The sequence below is a fragment of the Meriones unguiculatus genome, chromosome 16, assembly GCF_030254825.1.
Source record: "Meriones unguiculatus strain TT.TT164.6M chromosome 16, Bangor_MerUng_6.1, whole genome shotgun sequence".
In the NCBI taxonomy this organism is placed as follows: Eukaryota; Metazoa; Chordata; class Mammalia; order Rodentia; family Muridae; genus Meriones; species Meriones unguiculatus.
This window is the reverse complement of record NC_083363.1, coordinates 3,698,487-3,718,438: the sequence shown is the minus strand read 5'-3', so window position 1 is coordinate 3,718,438 and position 19,952 is coordinate 3,698,487. Positions and strand designations below refer to the sequence as shown.

General features: G+C 49.4%; 1 protein-coding gene across 2 annotated transcripts in view; it reads left to right on the top strand.

Moving 5' to 3' along the window:
- The first annotated feature begins 2,187 nt into the window (after positions 1 to 2,187).
- Positions 2,188 to 19,952, top strand: part of Nudt3 (nudix hydrolase 3) — a 57,410-nt gene continuing 39,645 nt past the window's right edge. Inside the window, exon 1 of one of the 2 annotated variants that reach the window (XM_021630045.2) lies at positions 2,188 to 2,573. In XM_021630045.2, the coding sequence (XP_021485720.1) occupies positions 2,475 to 2,573 (99 nt within the window). In that variant the 5' untranslated portion in view covers positions 2,188 to 2,474. Of the gene's footprint in view, positions 2,574 to 5,753; positions 5,856 to 19,952 lie in introns of those variants that run through there. The other variant, XM_021630052.2, reaches the window with a different exon arrangement.

Below are 19,952 nucleotides of genomic sequence, written 5' to 3'. Positions count from 1 at the left end.
TGTGCGGTGCCTGCAGGCTCCAGAAGGTGTTGGATGGATCCCTGGACCTGGAGTTACAGGTGGTAGTGAGCCACCTCATACAGGTTCTGGGGACCAGACCGGGGTCTCCTACAAGACCAGAAAGTGTTCTTAACTGCTGAGCCATCCCTCCACAGCTCCTCTCCTACCCTTTTCCCCTTTGGAGCAGTATTTCATGTAGCCTAGGCTAGCCTCAATCTTGCTGTGTAGCCAAGGATGGCCTGGAGTTCCTGATCTTCCTGCCTCCACCACCTCCTGAGCACTCTGGTTAAAAAACTGTGCTGTTCCCCAGTGCACTTGGTGTTTAGGATGGAACCCAGAATTTCATATACACTAGGCCAACAGTCTACCGAATCAGCTACAGTCCCAGCCCTCCTTACGGTTTAAATTTGTGTTTTGCTGTTAATGATAATGTCCCGCGCTTTGTCCTTCCTTGTATATTTTCTGGTGAGATATGTTTACTTTGTACTTTATTGTACAACCCTGGCTTTCCTTGCTGTGGCCTCAGTCTCACAGAGACCCATCTTCCTCTGCTTCCCCAGTGCTAGGATAGAGGAATGCGCTACCTCACTGGGTGGACTTTTATGTAGTGCTGGGGGCTGAGTACATGGCAGATAGATCCCTGAACCTCCTGATCTTTTTTTCTTCTAAGATTTTTTTTTCATCTTCCTTTTGGATGTTTTGATATGTCCATCATGTACGTGCTTGGTCTCTGAAGAAGTCAGAAGGGGGCGTGGGCTCTCTTGAAGCTGGAATTCAGATGGTAGAACACTGTATGGGTGCTGGGACTAGAACCCAGGTCCTCTACAAAAGCCAAGAGTGCTCCCAACCCAAGTCACCCCTCCAGCCAGACCACACCTATTTATTTATGTTTATTGGTGTTTTGCCTGCATATATAATATGTCTGTGTAAAGGAACTGGAACTGCAAACAAACAGCTGTGAGGTGCCATGTGGGTGCTGGGATTGAACCCGGGTCCTCTGGAAAAGCAGCCAGTGCTTTTAACCGTCGAGCCAGCTCTCCAGCCCCTTTAATTATTTTGTTTCATGAACATTTCAAACTACTAAAAGTTCCTGTGTGTGTGGCTACATATGTCATCGAGCACGTGTGGGGTTGGCAGTTTGTGGGTGGTGGTTCTCCCCTTTCACCGTGTGGTCCCAGGGATCTAGCCCAGGTTGTCTGGATTCGGGGCGTGTGCCTTATTTCCTGAGCCATCTCTTGGACCCCTCTAGACTACCAAGGAGTGTACTGCATACAAGCTGATTGAAATATGTAACCACGGCCCGCCAGATGGCCCACTAAGGTCATCTGCAGCCAGGCTCCTGGTCCTACGTGGTGGGGGAGAAAAGTATTCACACAAGTTGCCCTCCGACCTCACCTAAGTATCACGGAGCGCCAAGTGCATGGTAATGGTGCTGGGTTTGGCCCAGGAACGCGGTACCCCACTTTCACTTCCTTCAAGGGGACTCCAATATATATACTCATTGCCAGAAGAGATGTTTCATGATTTACACAAGTGTGCTGTGTGTGTGCGGGCACGTACACACACACACACACACACACACACACACACACAATCTGTCCTGCTTCTCCAGTTTAAGAGGACGCGTTTGCTTCTTTTTTTTTTTTTCCTTTTCCAGTGCTGGGGTTCGAACCCAGTCCTCAAACATGCCCAGCCAGTGGCCCGCCCAGGAGCTTTTTTTTTTTTTTTTTTTGCACAAATAAACGGGCTGCACACGCGTTCTGATAGCCTCGGAGGGCTGCAGAGAGCAGGCACACGCCCCGCCCCGCTCCCGATGCCCGGCGGCTAGGGACGACGGTCTGCGGCGAGGCACAGCTCCCCGTTTCCCAGCGGACCGCTGAGCCCCCGTCGGCTGAGCGGCACGACCTCGGGTCAGGCCGCTCCCCCGGTGCCCTTGGGCGGGCTCTCTGCCTGGGGGCGCCGCGGACCGCGTGTGCACGTCGGGGGTTCTCGAGCAGCGCCCACGCGCCGCGACCCGCCCGGCTTCCGCCCTCCGCGGGTCCGACGCCGTCTACGTAGCGGCCGCGCCAGCTCCCGGCCGCCCTCCGCGCAGATGCTGCCCTGCGCCGGGCGCGCGGGGCGGGCGCGATTCCCGAACGCCGCCTGCGTTGCGCACGCGCGGCCGTCCCGCGGGCCCGCGCGCCCTTACGCCGCTGACGCAGCGCGCCCAAAATGGCGGCGCGGTCGTCGTCGGGGGCGGCGGCGGCAGAGGGGGCGGCGGCGGTGGCGACGGCGGCCGTGACGGAGGCGCGGGGCCTGGGCCGGGGGCAATGAGGCTGTCCCGCCGCGGAGCCGCGTAGCGGACACACACACCCTCCCCCTCCCCCCGCCTCCTCGGCCGAGCCGGGGGCGCGCGCGCGCGGCCGTCCGCAGCAGCCTCCGCCTCGTCCCTCCACTTCGAGGCCCCGCACGGCACCCCCACCAGGGCCCGGAGGATGATGAAGCTCAAGTCGAACCAGACCCGCACCTACGACGGCGACGGCTACAAGAAGCGGGCCGCGTGCCTGTGCTTCCGCAGCGAGAGCGAGGAGGAGGTGAGGCTCCGGGCCGGGGGCCCCCCGGGGGCCGTGCGGGCCGCGGCCCCGAGGACTCCCCACGGGCTTCCCCGGGGACGGCGGCGACCGGGAGCCCGCCCGAGGCGGGGGCCGCCGCCGTTCCCCCGGCCGCGGCTCTGCCCCGGGGAGGGCGGCTCGGCGCTTGTCAGCCCGGCGCACGTGCGCGAGGCGCAGGCCGGCCTTTGTGGCGGAGCCGAGGGCCGCGCCGGCCGCTTCGGGGCCGGCCGAGGGCTGGTGGCTGCGGGAGAGCCCGGGCAGGGACGGGGACGGAGAGCCAGCCGTTCGATTCTAACGTTGAGCTGATGGGTGCGTGTGGAGGGACCTGAAAAGAAAGGGCATTGGGTACGATGGTGTGCGTGTGCGTGGGCCGAACAATCTCACAGACATCAAAAGCTGCATTAATCAAATAAGGTCGCTGTCCTGACGGTTCTCTGCTGTGCCCTGTAGGATGATGGCTCGTAGGATATGCTAGGAAAACAGGCATGCTTACAGTCCGTTTCTTTTTGCTTTAAGCAACTTAGGTAAAAAAAATCTCAGCTTCACAAAGCCGTTTCTGTGGTGATGAAGGGAATTCAGAAAAGGCGCATGTTCTGTAAATCCACAAAGAATAGCCGCTTTGGAAATTCATAAAATGCCCGTGGGAACACATTTCTGTCGTGTGCATGGTGGTAAAATGGCAGTTAGCTCGAAAACAATGAAGGGCAGTGGAACAGAGTGGGCTTTATCCCAGCCAGCAGCGGTGGGCTGAGGTGGCAAGCCTCCGGTAAAGTGCACCGTGTTGAAACGGGGGACAGGAACGTGACCCGCTAGTTATGAAAAGCTGTGACGAAAGAGACAGATGGACGGCCGGGAATCACTGTCCGGAGATGTTTCTGAGGAGGAGGGAATTTAAATTACGGCCTGGAGAAAATCAGTGAAAGCGTTCCTTGTGCTGTTGAGGGATTGCTTGCCTTACCTCCCCACAAAACAGGAGTTTCGGAAATGTATACTTTGTTACTTTGCCTTTATTGCGAAGGTCCCTAAAGAGGTGCTTTGTAGTTGTAAGTGCTGAGTGGCCTTTAGAACAGATACTTACGTAAAACAACTGTCCTTGGTGAGGCCTGTTCTGAAGGCTTTGTTCTCTTCATTGTCATATGGGAAGTCAGATGGGATCTGGGGCTGTTAACCAGGAGGAACACCAGGAGGAACATAACGACCTGCTTAGGTCTGGACCCCTGTTAAAACTGGAAGGGGGTGTGATTTAGTCACTGGAACACAGCAAGACCTTTTGTTTTAAAAAGATCATCCTAGAGGTGAAAACGTGAGCATTTTGGATACATTCTAGAACCTTAAGATCCTAAAGCAAAGGAACAACTGAGCTTCTGTTTCTGGTGAAAAGTTCTATAGGACTGCCAGCAGCTTTGAGGCCAGTGCTTAACTTGGGTGTGTTGGCCACCTACGGCCTGGTGCAGGTCAGACAGGCATGGGACTTGGTTTTTAGCAGCTTAACATTTTAAACTGTTAAAAGAGGATTAAAGTGGAGTTTCCTTTTTAAAATTTATTTTTGCACATTGGTTAATGAGCAGAACAGGCATGTTAATCTTGAATTACAGATCCGTGGGTGTTACAGTCAAAAGAGTGGTAAGAAAAAGAGTGTTAAATGGACAGGGCCTGTGTGAGAGGCCTGTCCTGCTGAGGGAAACAAGCAGCTCTAAATGAAGCTGCAGCCCCTGTTAGGTGGGATGGACAGAGTCACCCCTGTCTGCTCACAGGGGCTTTGATAGTCTCTTCGTCCGGAGGGATTTTGGACCACAAAATAATCTCTAGGGAACTGTTTAGCATTCAGATTATATAATTGTGCTGGAAGGGGAGGGATTGTTAGTTCCAGGGGGAACTTTTCTGTTTCAGTAGATGTGCCAGAGACTGGAAGTGTTAGCCGCCGCCATTGTAGGAAGCTGACATTCACACTTGAGAGGGCACTCAGGCCAATTTTTTTTAATGAGCACTAATGGCTTTAATCAAAAGGGAATTTTTGTAGGAAATATTATTAGCATAATACAACAGTAACGTAAGTGTAAACGGAACCTTGATTTTTAAATTTAATTGGCAATTGTCAAGAAACATGCATACACTGTGAAGAAAGATATCAAAACACTAAAAATAAGCCGGTCGTGGTGGCGCACACCTTTAATCCCAGCATGGAGGGAGGCAGATGCAGGCAGATTGCTGTGAGTTTGAGGCTAGCCTGGTCTACAAAGGAGTCCAGGACAGCCAAGGCTACACAGAGAAACCCTATCTCAATAAAACAAAACAAAACAAATTTACCAAAACCACTCAGCTCCAGGGAGCTAGTAGCAGTTAGAGGCCAAGCAGTGAGAGCAGCAGAAACATCCAGGTCAGGATGGCGAGTGCTGAGGGCTCACTGAAGGCGCTGTGCAGTGACGGGAAAATAGACAGGAGCAAGCTGAGAGCTCAGCGCAGACATAGAAGCGCCTACCCGACCACGTGGTGCACAGAAGCTCTTCCTTCCAGACTGTTGGCTGGGTTTCCTGTTGGCAAACTGAAATTAACAGGAAAAAAGTCCCCTGCTTATGGGGACCACTACTAGCCGCCCCGACATTGCCGTAAGTGGGCGATCTCGATAGCTGGCATGGTGGCCATTGTGCCGTGACTTGGTGCCCTTAGTTATTGCTGAACTCAGCAGCTGTTTCCCAGCTGTCTCCGAAGCTGAGCCGTGCGCTGGGGAATACTCGGTTGCGGAGCTCAACTCACTATAAAACTCCAGCTTAAAGAGGATCGGGGTGAGGGAAGGCCTTTGAAATGCTTCAGAAAGACCGCAAATGCGGGTCATGGAAGAAATCACTGCTTAGGCACATGCTTAGGAACTGGAAGGGCTGAGCAGCTACTGTGGGACTTGGCACACATAGATGCTTCTAGTGTTCGGATTTTTTATCCCATTTAGAGGCGAGGCCTAGGAACAGGTCATTCATTATGTGGGTGGCACAGAAAAGAGAGTCAGCTTGTATTCAGTACTTCTGTTTGTTTTGTTTTGTTACTGAGACACACTGGAGCCCCAGCCGGCCTTGAACCCAGGTCTTCCTGCCTCTACTTCTTAGGTGCTGGGAACACACGCACAGCCGACACATGCTTGAGATGCTTTTTTTCCTTCTCCTTCAGCTGAACACAGAGCATTGCATGTTCTGCAGTGCTCTACCGCTAAGCCACACCCACGACCTGCACTTCTGTTTTCACCCTGAAATCCTGCTCTGCGAAGATCAGCAAGTAAATATACTTCCATGTTCTCTGAATTGTCCATATTCTTCAGGAATTGGGTGATGCAGACCATCTTTGTCACACTCGCCTCTGACCCTCCTAGTCATCCCAGTGAGATTGTTTGGATTGTTCTTCCTCTTCCTCTGTCCTTTTTTTTTTTTTTTTTGAACCTTTGTTGAGAAGAGAGGACGTGTTTGTGCTTTGTACCCTCCTGATAGGAAGGCTGAAGAGCGTCTCTAGGAATGGGTGGTGATGGACTCTGACCTGAGAAAGGTCAGATGCTGGGCGAGAACAAGGTGATGCTCTGGCCAGTGCCTGTGAGCAGGGCAGCCAGCACCTAAAGGTTTGTGTTAGCCCAGTGAGGCTTAATAGCACAGCAGTTAGGTTTCCTCTGTGTTTAATGCATTTGTGTGTGATGCGAGCGTGAGTGTGTGTGAGTATAGGGACCTGTGTTTGCCATGGCTCTGTGTAGAGATCACAGGAAGAGCATCAACCCTTGTTTCCACCATTTTGATACAGGGTTTCCTTGTTGCTAAGCAAGCCTGGCTAGCTGGCCTTCAGGGATCCTCCTGTCTCCACCTCCCACGACTGTAGGAGTGCTAGGACTGCAGATGCAGGCCACCCCAACTGGCTCTGCGTGAGGTCGAGGATCGCTGTTAGCTCAGGCGCCTTATCCACCCATCTCCCTAGCTCTGTGTGTTGCTTTAGAAAGAGGTGAGCACCTGATGGCTTCCATGGCGAGGTTGGATTCGCCTGGCAGGTTCCTCAGACCCTCGAGCTCGCCACATCCACTGGGAGTGGGCTGACTCTGGAGTTAGTGGGTAGAGACTCTGGTGGCCTGAGTGTTCATGTCTGAAGCCCCTCAGAGGGACAGGTGGAAGGACGCCACTGCAGACCACACCTTCCGGCCAGCAGAGCCCTGGTGGCAGTCCCCACATGGGAGAGCCAAGACAGAGGGCGCCCGGGGCTCTCCGTGGAGGGCCCCTGTGCTGGGCATCTCGGCTGTTGTCCAGCACTACGTCGCTCTAAGGAAGCAGTGGGGTCTCTGCTCCTCGTGTCTCTAAGTCAGTCCTGGTGGCTTTTACTAATTCCTTCCCTCCCAGAGTGTGGCTTTGCTCTGATGTCATACTTTTTTTTGAAGGTTCCCCCCCCTTCACAAAGTCTCCACCATGTTGTCTAGGGTGGCCAGGATGGTCTTGAACTCCCATTCCTCCTTCCTTATTCAGCCTCCCAAGTACTGGGATTGCAGGCATTCACCACCACAGCCAGCTGCCATTCTGTTCCACTTCTAAGACTGCTCCTTGCCCTAGCCTGCTTGTTTTTTCTAGAGGGCTCTTTGTTTGTTTTTCTGAGACAGGGTTTCCTTGTGTAACTCTGGCCTGGAACTGGCTCTGTAGAGGCTGGCCTGGAACTCCCAGAGAGCCTGCGCCTCTGCCCTCTGAGTGCGGGGATTACGCCACCCGTCTTCTACATGATTCTTGTTTCGCAGTCACAGGTCACATAGTACTGTGTGCAGCCTGGGTCTGTCTTCATTACCTGGTACACGTGTTGAAGGATCTTTCTTTAAGAATAAGCTTTTTTTTGAGGCAGGGTTTCTCTGTGTAGCCCCGGCTGTCCTGGAACTTGCTTTGTATGCTAGGCTGGCCTTGAACTCACAGAGCTCTGCCTGCCTCTGTCTCCTGAGTGCTGGGACTAAAGGTGTGCATCATCATGGCCACCTAGAAATACATTTGTTTTCTCATTTTTATTTCTTCAGAGAGAGAGAGTGAGTGAGAGAGTGAGTATGTGTATAACTACACATGTGGAGGCCAGAGGTCAAACTGTAATTCCCATTTGTTGTCCACCTTCTATTTTGTTTGCTTGTTTTTGAGACAGGGCCTCTCATTGGTCTGGAGTGCATTGATTAGGTAAACTGGCCTGTCAGTGAGCCTCAGAGATCCATATGCCTCCACTTCTCCAATGCTAGGGTTATAGCATGTACTCCGTGTGTTCTCTTAAAAACAACAGCAGCGTGGGCTCTGGGCCCGCGCTCAGGTTCTTACAGCTGCTCAGTGATCATTTTACCAGTGAGGCTGTCTCCCCAGGTATGCGTGTGTGGGTGCACACGTGTATTGTATCTCTCTCCTCTCTTTCTGTGTCTATCTATCTATCTATCTATCTATCCATCCATACACATTCACATATACTTACATATACCTATATGTATAGACACATGTATAGACACATATATAAGGGGTAGGTATGTATGTGTTTAAGAAAGGGTGTTACTGTGTTATTTAGATCACTGAATTTTAGCCTCAAACTTGGGTAATCCTCCTGCCTCATCTTCTCTAGGCTAAAATTACAGGAGTACATCACCATGGATAGCTTACAAAATATTTTTGAGAACTCTACAATGCATTAGTGTCTATCCTGTACCTGTGTCTATCCTTTCTTGCATACCCAGTGAGCTCACTCCTACAATGACTCTCTCCTACAGTGATGCTCTCTCTTTCCTACAGTCATTCTCTCCTACAGTCATTCTCTCACTCTTACAGTGATACTCGTCTCTGTCTCTCCCTCTCTCTTACAGTGATGCTCTCTCCTACAGTCATTCTCTGTCTCCTACAGTCATTCTCCCTCTCTCCTACATGATGCTCTCTCTCTTACAGTGATGCTCTCTCTCCTACACCATCACTTTTCTGTTTTGGGGGTAGAAATTGAAACAGGGTCTCACTGTGTGACTCTGGATGGCCTGAAAGTCCCTGTTAGGCCAGGCTGGCTCCAAACTGAGGAATCTTCCTGCCTCTGTTTCTCCAATGCTGAGATTAAAGTCATGTGCCTGGCCACCATCACTTTTGTTTCTGACTTTTTTATTTTCAGAGGAGGCTGTATTATATCCATGTTAAGTAAAGATGGGGTAGAGGGATGGCTCAGAGGTACTTCCAAATGTCCTGCCTGAGTTCAACTCCCAGCAAAAAAATGGTGGCTCACAACCATCTATAATGAGATCTGCTGCCCTCTTCTGGTGTGCAAATGTACATGCAGGCAGAATCTTGAAAAGGAGCTGGAGAGACACCCCTGGGTTAGCATTGCTTGCTGCTCTTGGGGAAGATCTGAGTTTGGGTCCCAGCACCCATAGCTCATAATCTTCCAGCTCCAGGTCATCTGACTCCCACATAAGAATAGAGAAGCCCCTTGTTCCCCTGAGGTGATGCCCACCTCCCCTTTGTGGCAGACTGCTTCTGTGATCATGTCTCCCCCTCTTCTCATCATCTCCTGACGTCATTCCAGTCAGGTGCTTTTGTCTAGCACTTCCTGAAGCCACCCTTACAGACAACCCTGCAAGCTTTCAAAGTCTGGGAGCCAATTTCAGCTCTTCATGTTACTTACCTGTTGCTTCTTCTCTTTTGATCTTTTTTCTGTCTTCTGGTTTTCTTTGTTTTTGTTTTTGTTTTGTTTTGTTTTGAGTCAGGGTTTCTCAAGGGTAGCCTTGGCTGTCCTGGACTCACTTTGTAGGCTGGTCTTGAACTCACAGGGATCCTCCTGCCTCTGCCTTCTGAGTATTGGAATTAAAGGAATGAGCTAACACGCCTGGCCTTTCAGTCCTTTCTGAGACAGGTTTATGTAGCTCAGGCTGATCTGAAACTCTGACTTTGTAGCTGAACATGATCTTGAATCTTGACCCTCTTGCCTCCCAAGTGCTACACAGACCATCACACCCGACTCCCCTCTCTTCTGCTGCTTCTGTGGCATCCTCTACCTCTGGCCCTGCTTACGGATTCCTTCACAGTTTTCCGACTTGGTTGCAGTGTGTCAGGCACAATCTTGAGCTCTTTTCTCCATTTCCTAGGTAGTCGGGGCTTCACACTGATTATTCTCAGAAGTCTGTTTTTAGCTCTGAACTCTCCTGAAACCCTGACTAATGGCCAGCAGTCTACTCCATGTTTCTATTTGGGAACCTGATAGACATCTCAGGTTTCAGATGCTGGAATGATTATGTTTTAGTTTTTTGGTACAGGCTTCACTGTTTAGTCTAAGCTATTTTGGATCTTATGATCCTCCTGCCTCAGCCTCCCAAGTTCTGGATTGCAGACATGCCTTTCAATTTTTTTAGTGGAAGCAGGTAGGTTAGAAATTGAACTTAAGGCCTCATACATGCTACATTTTCCCACTGAGCTATAATATACCCACCCTCAGCCCTCAAACTGAAATTGTGATTCCATTCTCAAAATCCCCAACACACCGCTACACAAACCTGTCTCTCCTATAGCAAATCAGACCCAGGAAAAGAAATCTCCTGTGCTGTATAGCTCATGTTGGAAACCTCAGATTCATCCTTGACTTTTCTTATTTCACGCTCAGGTCTAATCTGGCTGGAATCCCAACTGCAGCCACATCTTTGCAACCTTCACTGTGCTATTCTAGCCTAGCCCATTTTTGCTTTTTTCCTGGACTGTGGCCATGGCTTAACTGGCCTCCCTGCTTCGCCTTTCCTCTCATTCTCCACCCCAGCTGCTAGAATGGTTCTTCTGAGCCAGACGTCGGATCACATCCCTTGCAGAGTAAGTCCACTCTTAGACTGCCGGGGCCCCTGGCATGGCTCTGATGTTGTCACTCCTTACTCATCTTTGTTTTCTAGCTGCTTGGCCTCTGTTCTCTCTCATGTTACTTACCAGGCTCTCTCCCTCCCTCACCCATTATCTTTCCAGACCATCTTTAAGAAAGATATTAAGCCCGGGCAGTGGTGGCACACACCTTTAAACCCAGCACTCAGGAGGCAGAGGCAGGTGGATCTCTGAGTTCAAGACCAGCCTGGTCTACAGAGTGAGTTCCAGGACAGCCAGGGCTTCACAGAAAAACCTGTCTCTAAAAAACCAACAACACTGCCTGTTGTCACTGTGTGCCCTGGTGCTGCTTTTGTTGACAGCTTGCGTGCAGTGTTTGTAGATTGTCTGCTTGCTCTAGAGTGCAAGCTAGTCCTTAGAGGGACTTGGCCTTTCCATTTATTTACTTAGTGTAACGTTGCTTCTGTACTTTATCTTTGAATGCGGAGGTGCTGAGCAGTGTTTGTTAAACCCACAGCGTGGTTGAGCCCTGAACAGTCCATCTTGGCCACCAAACTACTGTGTAATGGAAGAACGAGTAACCAAAACTCATGAAATGCCACTGCCTTCCAGGAACACATTAATGAGTTTATCCTGAGGGTTCTTCTATCTTTCCAGACTCTTTGTGAGGGGGTGGTTGATAGTGTTGAATATCAGCCCAATGGAGTTTATGTTTCATATATTGTAAATGTTTTTTTGGGGAGAGAAAGGATTTTTTTTTTAAGATTTTATGTATTTATTTTATGCATATTAGTGCTCTATCTGCATGTGCATCTGCAGGCCAGAAGTGGGCAGTAGAGGGCAGAGATGGTTGTGAGCCACCATGTGGTTGCTGGGACTTGAACTCAGGACCTGGAAGAGCAGACAGTGCTCTTAACTGCTGAGCCATCTCTCCACTCGAGAAGGGATTTTCGACATTTGTCTTTTTTATTATTTTTAGTTATGTGTGTGCAGGTTCGTGCATTGAGTACTGGTGCGCACGGAGGACAGGTGGCAGCTCCCTCTGGAGTCACAGGTAGTTGTGAGCTGCCTGATGTGGGTTCTGGGGATCAAACTTGTGTCTTCTGGAGGAACAGCACATGCTTTTAAGTGCTGAGGGGTCTCTACTCCCAGGAGGGGGAGTTTTTGAGACAGCCTTGATCACCTAGCCTGTTCTCAAACTCATTCTCTAGCCCAGGCTGGCCTCACACCTGTCCATTCTGCCTTTAGCTTCTTGAGTGCTGGGATTACAGACATGGCACCAGGCTTGGCCTCTCTGAATTTTACTGGATCATCTGAAAGGACACAAGATTTCTTTCAGACGTTGAACTGTGCTACCAGAAAGCATTTGTGCTGGGAGAGTGACATTTAGTGTACTGGACCCCCAAGCCTCCTGGTGCAGTTCTTGAGGCCAGAAGGTTCTCTTTCTGCTGACATCCTGGAATCTTTATTTTGTTTTTGAGACAGGGCTTCTCTGTGTAGCCCGTGTTCACCTCCACATGACAGCTCAGAACTGTCTGTAACTCCAGTTCCAGAGGACCCAACACCCTCACACAGACATACATGTGGACAAAACACCAATGCATGTAAAACAAAAATAGATAAATTAAAAATTATTTTCTGGCTGGAGAGATGGCTTAGGGGTTAAGAGCACTGGCTCTTCTCTCAAAGGTCCTGCCTGGGTTCAATTCCCAGCAACCACATGGTGGCTCACAACCATTTATGAGATCTGGTGCCCTCTTCTGGTGTGCAGGTGTACATGCAGGCACAATGCTGTGTACATAATAAATACATCTTTAAAATAATAATTTAAAAATATTTTCTTGAGCTGGAGAAATGGCTAAGAGCCTCTGTTCTTGCAGAGGCCCCGAGCTTGGTTCCCAGCACCCAGACAGGGGCTCACAAGGTCTTTCTGTGACATTCAGCCTCAGGGAATTGGACGCCTCTTCTAGCTCCAGGGTACATGTGCACAGGCATACACAGATAGGAAAAGGAGGGGCCTTCTTTCTTCTTCTTTTGCTTTTTTGAGACAGGGTTTCTCTGTGCAACCCTGACTGTCCTAGAACTCACTCTGTAGACCAAGCTGGCCTCAAACTCAGAGATCTACCTGTTTCTGCCTCCCAAGAGCTGTATTAAAGGTGTGCGCTACCATGCCCAGGAAAAGAAAATATTTTTATGTATGTATTTACTTATTTATGCATTTATTTATTTATTTATATTTTGTGTTCATTTCTGTTCTGTCTGCATGTCTGTGTAAAGGTGTCAGATCTTGGAGTTACAGACAGTTGTGAGCTGCCATGTGGGTGTTGGGAATTGAATCCAGGTCCTCTGGAAGAGCAGTCAGTGCTTTTAACTGCTGAACCACTCTCTAGCCCAGGAAAATCTTTGAAATATGTTTTTAACTCCTTACTGTGTGCGGTGGGGTTATGTGCGTGCTTGTCAGGGCAGCTTTCAGGAGTCGGTTCTCCATCCAAGATGTGGGTTCTAGGTGTTGAACTCAGTGTCAGCCTTGTTGGCAGCCAGTCCATTATCTGCTGAGCTTTGTCTTTAGCCCCCAGAAGCAGGCAGCTTTATGAAGTCAGAATATCTTAGGTGAGCCAGGTTGGAAATTCACAGTTCTGGACACCTTGTTCTTTCGCTTGTTTCAGAGTGTTGACGATAAAGAAAACTGTCTCCTTCCTGCTCTGCAGCTCCATCTGTGCTAAGAGAAAGAAAGAAAGTCTAGGCTGGAGGGGGAATGGACGTTCTCTAAAAACAAGGGAAGGGCATTCTGAGGAGAGGGTTGTCTAGGGACATGATATGATAAACACCCTCTCCCCACAGCCACAGACACTGCTAAAATTACAGAACAACCCTCAAGAAACAGCATTCTATGCTTTGACTTTATGCCCCAAACTCAGTCATTCAGTATACTCCGCCACCAGAACTACTCGAGTTTCTCAGGAGGCACCCGTGAAGCCATTACCTCTTCCTTCTGTGGCCTTTTGTGCCTAGCCTGGTCACGGCATAGCCTTGACACAGGCTGCAGCAGGCTGAAAGGAGGGAACCTCAATTGAGAAAATGCCTCCATAAGATCAGGCTGCCCACAAGCCTGTAGGACACTTTCTTACTGATTGATTGGGGTGGGGGCAGCCCACTATGAGTGGGGCCATCCCTGGGCAGGAGGCCCTGGGTTCTGTAAGAAAGCAGCCTTACCAGGCATGGTGTTGTACGCCTTTAATTCCAGCAGAAGCAGGTGGATCTCTGTTAGCTCGAGGCCAGGCTTGTCTACAAAGTGAGTCCAGGACAGCCAGGGTTGCACAAAGAAACCCTATCTGAAAACACACACACACACACACACACACACACAGAGCGAGAGAAGCAGGCTGAGCAACGAATGAGGAGCAAGCCATTAAGCAGCATCTTCTTTGTCTTCTGCATCAGCTCCTGCCTCCGGGTTCCTGCCCTGCTAAGTTCCTGCCCTGACGCCCTTCAGTGATGGACAGTAATATAGAAGTATAAGCCAATTAAACCCCTTCCTCCCCAACTTGCTTTTGATCATGGTGCTTCATTGCAGCCATAGAAACTCTAACTAGGACAGAAGGTATCTCCCCTTTTTCTAATTTTACAGCACTCTATTTCTAGCTTTTAACTTTATTTTATTTTATTTTTTCATTATAAAAGTAACCTGGGGCAGGGAGTGGGGGCTGGAGAGATGACTAAGCTGTTTAAAGCATCTGCTGCTCTTCTAGGGAGCCTGAGTTTGTTTCTCAGCAGCCACATTGGGCGCTTCACATCTGCCTTCTCGCTACAGTTCTATGGTGCTTACCGCAGTCTTCTGGCCTCTGAGGGCACCTACACACACACACACACAGCAGACAGGCATGTACATAAATAAAGGTGTTTTGGTTTTTTTTTTTTTTTTAAGAATACAGGAAATTCGTTTTAAATGTTTGCTTTTTAAAAATTACATATATACCTTGTTTTCTAAATAGCAAATGTTTTTAAGTTTTTTATTATTTAGACCATTCCTGCTGGTGTGGGAGAGATGGCAAAGTGGTTGATTTTGCAGAGGACTGAGTTTGGTTCCCAGCACACAGGCAGGGCGCTCCCAGCTCTCTGTGACTCCAGCTCCAGGGGACCCGGCCACCCTTATATCTCTCCTGACCCCAAATGTACACATGGATGCTTAAGAAAAGCTCGGCCCGTTCTGGTGACAGTGTGTGTTGAATGATTGAGTGTGGGGCATAAGGTCAAAGGATAGACTTGTTTCTTGAAGGTTGTTCTGTGGGTAATTATACAAGTAGCTGTGGCTGTGGGGAGAGGAGTCGAGGGTCTGGCCAACCCTTTCCTCAGAGCGTCCTTCTCTTCTTTTTGGAGAGTCCATTTAGGGAGGAAGCAGGGTCCACCTCTTGGTCTGGCTGTAGAGTGGGCTGGCCAGTAGCTAGCTTTCCTTGTGGTAGCCCCTGTGGAAGAGGGCGGGTGGGGAGGTGGGAGCCTGCATCTGGGAGACGCTGAGCGTGTATTTATGCAAAGGCCCAGACTGAGGCTTACCAGCAAAGCCTGGCCATACGCAGTACTCAGTGTCTCCTTTCAGGGACAAGACAGTGGAAATTAACAAGAGTGCTTAGTTTTGGAGAAAAGCTGGAACTTGGCATTTTGTCATGCCAGGTTGAATAGTGAGATGTGACAGAATTTGATGTGGGGAAGCCATGAGTGAAGCCAGAATTGTGCTGGGGGCAGTACACAGGGGGAGTTAGAGTGGCGTGTGCGTGTGTGCGTGTGTGTGTGCGTGCATGCGTGCATTGTTTAATTGCGGGAGTCCACAGTGGCTGTTTCTACACTGGGGAAGTGGGGAGGCCACAGTGCCTGTCTGCCCTGGGGAAGCAGAGGATGTGATAGCTGCTTCCTATGTGACCTTTGCCGCCTCAGTGGCCTTATTCCAAAGCTGAAGGCTAGAGGCTCTGCAGACGGCGGCTGGGATTGAGTGCACATGGAAGGCTAAGGAGGCTGGAGCGGCCCAGGAGGGAATGGCAGATGCACTCCTGTAGTTCTCCCTGGGACCTCTTTGTCTCTGTGCTGTCCTTCCGAAGGCCTTTAGCTTCAGTTAATCATGTCTGGATGCCGCCCATCCCCAGGGCCGTGTCTCCTAGGTGATGCTGAGTCCTTGCAGGATGATGTGTTAATCCAGGAGTGACACACTGTGGCTTGTTGTAGAAGCTGGAGAGGGAGGTGTGTCCAGGTTGGGAACTGATTTTAGAGCATGGTATGAGATCAGGAGGTAGAAGTTGACTAAGAATTTTATTTCTTCCTTCCCTCTCTTCCTCTTTCCTTCTTTCCTTAAGATAAGGTCTTTATGTAGTCCTGGCTGGCCTTGAACTCAGAGATCCACCTGCCAATGCCTCCCAAGTGCTAGAATTAGGGCATGTAGAGAACATCTGGGGAGCTTGTTTTGTCTGTGAAATGGAGGTACATGCCTCCTTCCTGAAGTCCTGAGACTTGATGGAAAGAGAGAGGTGCCCTTTGGAGACATGATGAGAGGAACACTAGCTCTTGTTGCTGTGACACAGATGCACACGGCTCAGCTTGCTTAGTGCTGGGACACAACTGTCCAGTGCACTAGGGACAAACACTGCATAAGAAGCTTGGAATGGCAGGAAGGGGATGTGGCTGCGAAGGTAAGTGGAAGTTTGCCGTCACGCACTGTAGATTCTGCAGGCGTTAAAAGCTGGGGCGCATGTCTAGATGTCTTCATTTTCAGCTCTGCCACTGAAGGAAAAATCCTAGTTCTAACTGCACAAGATAGATTCCACTGTGGTTTATGGGAAGAAAGGAAAGATATATCGGTGCTGTATCTTACTTTCTGGAAGAGGGAAGACTGAGATTAGACAGTCTTAAGTCTGTCAGCCTGGAAGTAACTTTAGCCGTGACCTATCCATCTACCTCGGTGAGATGCGGGAACTGAAACCAAGAAGGCAGCTCAGCTCTGTCTGTGGCGCTATTTCTGGTAAAATAATGCACATAAGAAAGGGCATGCATTTTCTTTTGGCAAATCCACAAAAGGAGCTGAACAAGTAAAATGGAAAAAGTTTGAACGAAAATATATTTCTAAAATGGACTTGACTCTACATCAGTGTTAAAGATACGCAAATGGTGGTATGAGAGGCAGCAACAGAGCTCTGCAAGTGTGGCCTGCACGGCTCCACTGACCGTGAGCCCTGTGTCCAGTGTGTGCAGGCTGCGGGCAGAGGCTTAGGCGATTGTTGGACTTGCTATTTTGGGCAAGTCTCAAAACAGGTTTGAAGTCCACTTTACTATTTTTTTTTTTCATTATAAAGATGTTTCACACTTGCCTTAGCAAATTGTTGTTGTTATTTTCTGAGACAGGGTTTTTCTGTATAGCCTTGGCTGTCCTGGACTCCCTTTATAGGGATTAAAGGCATGTGCCACCACACTCAGGGCAAATTATTTTTTTACTGACATTTGTATTTTATTTTATATGTATGGCTATTTTGCCTACAGGTATATCTGTGCACCGTATTTGTGCCTGATGCCCTTGAAGGCCAGAAGAGGGTGTCAAATCCCCTGAACTATAGTTACAAATGGTTGTGAGCCACAGTGTGGGTGCCGGGAAGCAAACCTAGGTGCTTTGCAAGGGCAGTGAGTACTCGTAACTGCCGAGCTGTCTCTCTGGTCCCTTACTGTTTTTGAGACAGGCTCTCACTGCAGCTCTCACTGGCCTAGTGGGCATTAGGCAGACCAGATTGGCCTTGAATTTACAGAGATGCTCCTGCCTCTGCTTCTGAAGTATTGGCCCAAAAATGTCCTCTGAAAAGTCCACCAGACGTGACTTATTTGAGTTGTAAAATGTCTCTTGTGTGGTCTGTCCTTGTGATGTCACATGTCGCCCTTCTGTCATTACCATTCAGCCTGCAGGTAGTGTGTGCCAGTGCATATGAAGGACATTCGTTTCCTCGCTCTTAAGGTTGGTTTTACATTGTGAATGGTTTACATGTGTTTGTATGATGTCTCAGTACATACAGTAAGCATTTTTTTTTTTAGCCTAAATTCTGTACATGCTTTTAATGGCTTTGTGTGCATTAAGTCGGATTTCCAGGGCTGTAGAGATGGCTCAGCAGTTAAGAGCACTGGCTGCTTTTCCAGAGAATCTGGGCTTGATTCACAGCACCCACATAGAGGCTCACAACTGTCTGTAATTCTTGCCCTCTTCTGGCCTCCAAGAGGACCAGGCACACATGCAATGCACAAGCATACATGTAAGCAAAACACCGTATACATAAAACAAAACGTTAAAAAATACAATGTGATTTCCCTGTTCTGTGGAGTTGGATGTAGTGATTTAGGTCTGTAAACCCAGAGCCCTAGAGCCCGATGTCAGAAGTGCTGCTTGACAGTGAGCATCTCTGAGGTGCAGAGTGAGACGCTGCTGCCTCGTAACCAACCAACCAACCAACCAGCCAGCCAGCTAGTTAGTTATGAAATAAAGGGGTAAATAACAAAGTTATGTGAGCAACTCGGCGTTTCTCCCTGCTGTGGGAGCATCATCCATCACTTCACACACCACGGCAGTGCTGCTAACCACGGTGATTGCTATTGTTCCCATCTCACAAGTGCACACTGTCAACATTTATGTGACACTTAGCAAATCAGCTCTGAAAGTTACTGTTCTGGGCTGGAGGAGCTTTCTTATCATGCACAAAACCCTGGGTTTTGTTTGTTTAAAAAATTGTTTGTTTCTTCTTTTCAAGACAGGGTCTCAGTGTTGTATCCCCGGCTGTCCTGGAACTCACTATGGAGACCAGGCTGGCCTTGAACCCATAGAGATCCACATGCCTCTGCCTCCTGAGTGGCTGTTTTTATAATTTTTAAGCGTCTGTGGAGGCCAGAGGTGTAGCATCTTCTGGAGTGATGAGCTGTTCTGGATGGGTGCTGAGAACAGAACTGGACTCCGTGAAATAGCAGACACTGCTCTGTAGCTGGTCTTTACATATTGTGGGTTCGTCTTTTCCCCATCCTTTATCCCTCTGTTTTTGCCCCCTATCACTACTGTATAGGAGAGAAAGAAGGATGGAGGGGGGAGAAGAGAGAGATAGAGAGAGATCCTGTAATTTAATTCCTTTCTTCTTGTTTTTTCTTTGAGCACGACTATTAACAAATCACCCCTCCCTGAATGACCAATAACCACCAGTCCCGCCTCTCAGGACCCTAGCGTGTACATAACCTCTGAAAAGTTCCCAGAATTCCAAATGTCACACAATCGCAGAAACTGTCTGCAGCTGGCAAAACCACGCTTCTACTAGAGCATGAGGCAAATCAGTCAGCTGCTGTGGAGAGTCCAAAGCAGTCCCACATCCCCACACCTGGTATAAAACAAAAACACATTCTTAGAATATTTCTGTGTTTTCTGAAGAAACCAAGATTCCAGAATTGTCACTACACTGCTCCTTGGCTGATAAATACTTCTTCATCCTCCCTGCTTTCCACAAAGTACCTCCCAGGTTTCTCTGAAGTTGAGAAAGGCTTCGGGACCCAGGAAAGCGTTGTCCTCACCCACTCTGTCTTTAGTGTTGAAACAATGCCTAGAGTTCCAGCAGCACTGTCTACTATTTCTCCCGAGCCCCGGAGGGCTGAGCGGCAGCTGTTTTGTCAACCCTCAGATCACCTGAGATCTCCGCAGTCGCCGCTTCCCTGGCCAGAGCGGACAGCGGCTCCCGTCTGGCCTACACAGTTCTCTAGGAAGGGGCTGATAAGCACATTGGGCCCATTAGTGGAGCTGTTGGAGCTTCCCCGCTTGGGCTCCCCTGCTAGGCCTTATGATGCCAGCACAGCTCTGACCTGTACTAACTGACGTGCAGGTTTGATTTCCAGTTGTGAAATCTCCACATGTGGAGCATGGCCATTCAGACTCAACTTTGCTGTCCTTCCTCGCCTTCCACTTTGTTTTGAGTCAGGGTCTTGGGGTCAGCACTGCGTACACCAGGCTTCCTGGACCCCAGGCTTCCAGGGATTTGCCTGCTTCTGCCTCATCTTGCCGTTAGCCTGCAGCTATGTCTGCTAGCTTGTTGATGTGGCTTTTGGGGTTCCAAATTCTGTTCCTCACACTGGTGAGGCAGGACTTGTTTGTTTGTTTATTTATTTATTCATTCACTCACTGAGCCGTCTCCCTAGCCTACCTCTGCTTTATTTAGACAGCTCTCTCGCTGGCCTGGAATTCACCAGTGAGGCAGGCCTGTCTAGTCTGGGAGCCCCAGCGATCTGCCTCTGCCCTCTTAGATCCAAGCTTACAAACATTGGCCACTATGCAGTTTTAAGTTTTCATTTTTTAAGACTTAGTATTTTGTCTGCAATACATCTGTGTCCCACTTGCTTGCCTGGTGCCGTGGAGGCCAGAAGAGAACATTGGATCCCCTGGAACTGGAGTTACAGATGGTTGTGAGCCGCCATGTGGAAGCTGGGAATAGAATCTGGGTCCTCTGGAAGAGCAGCCAGTGCTCCTAACCAGTAAGCCCTCTCTCCAGCTCAGCCATGCTCTTTTCTTTTC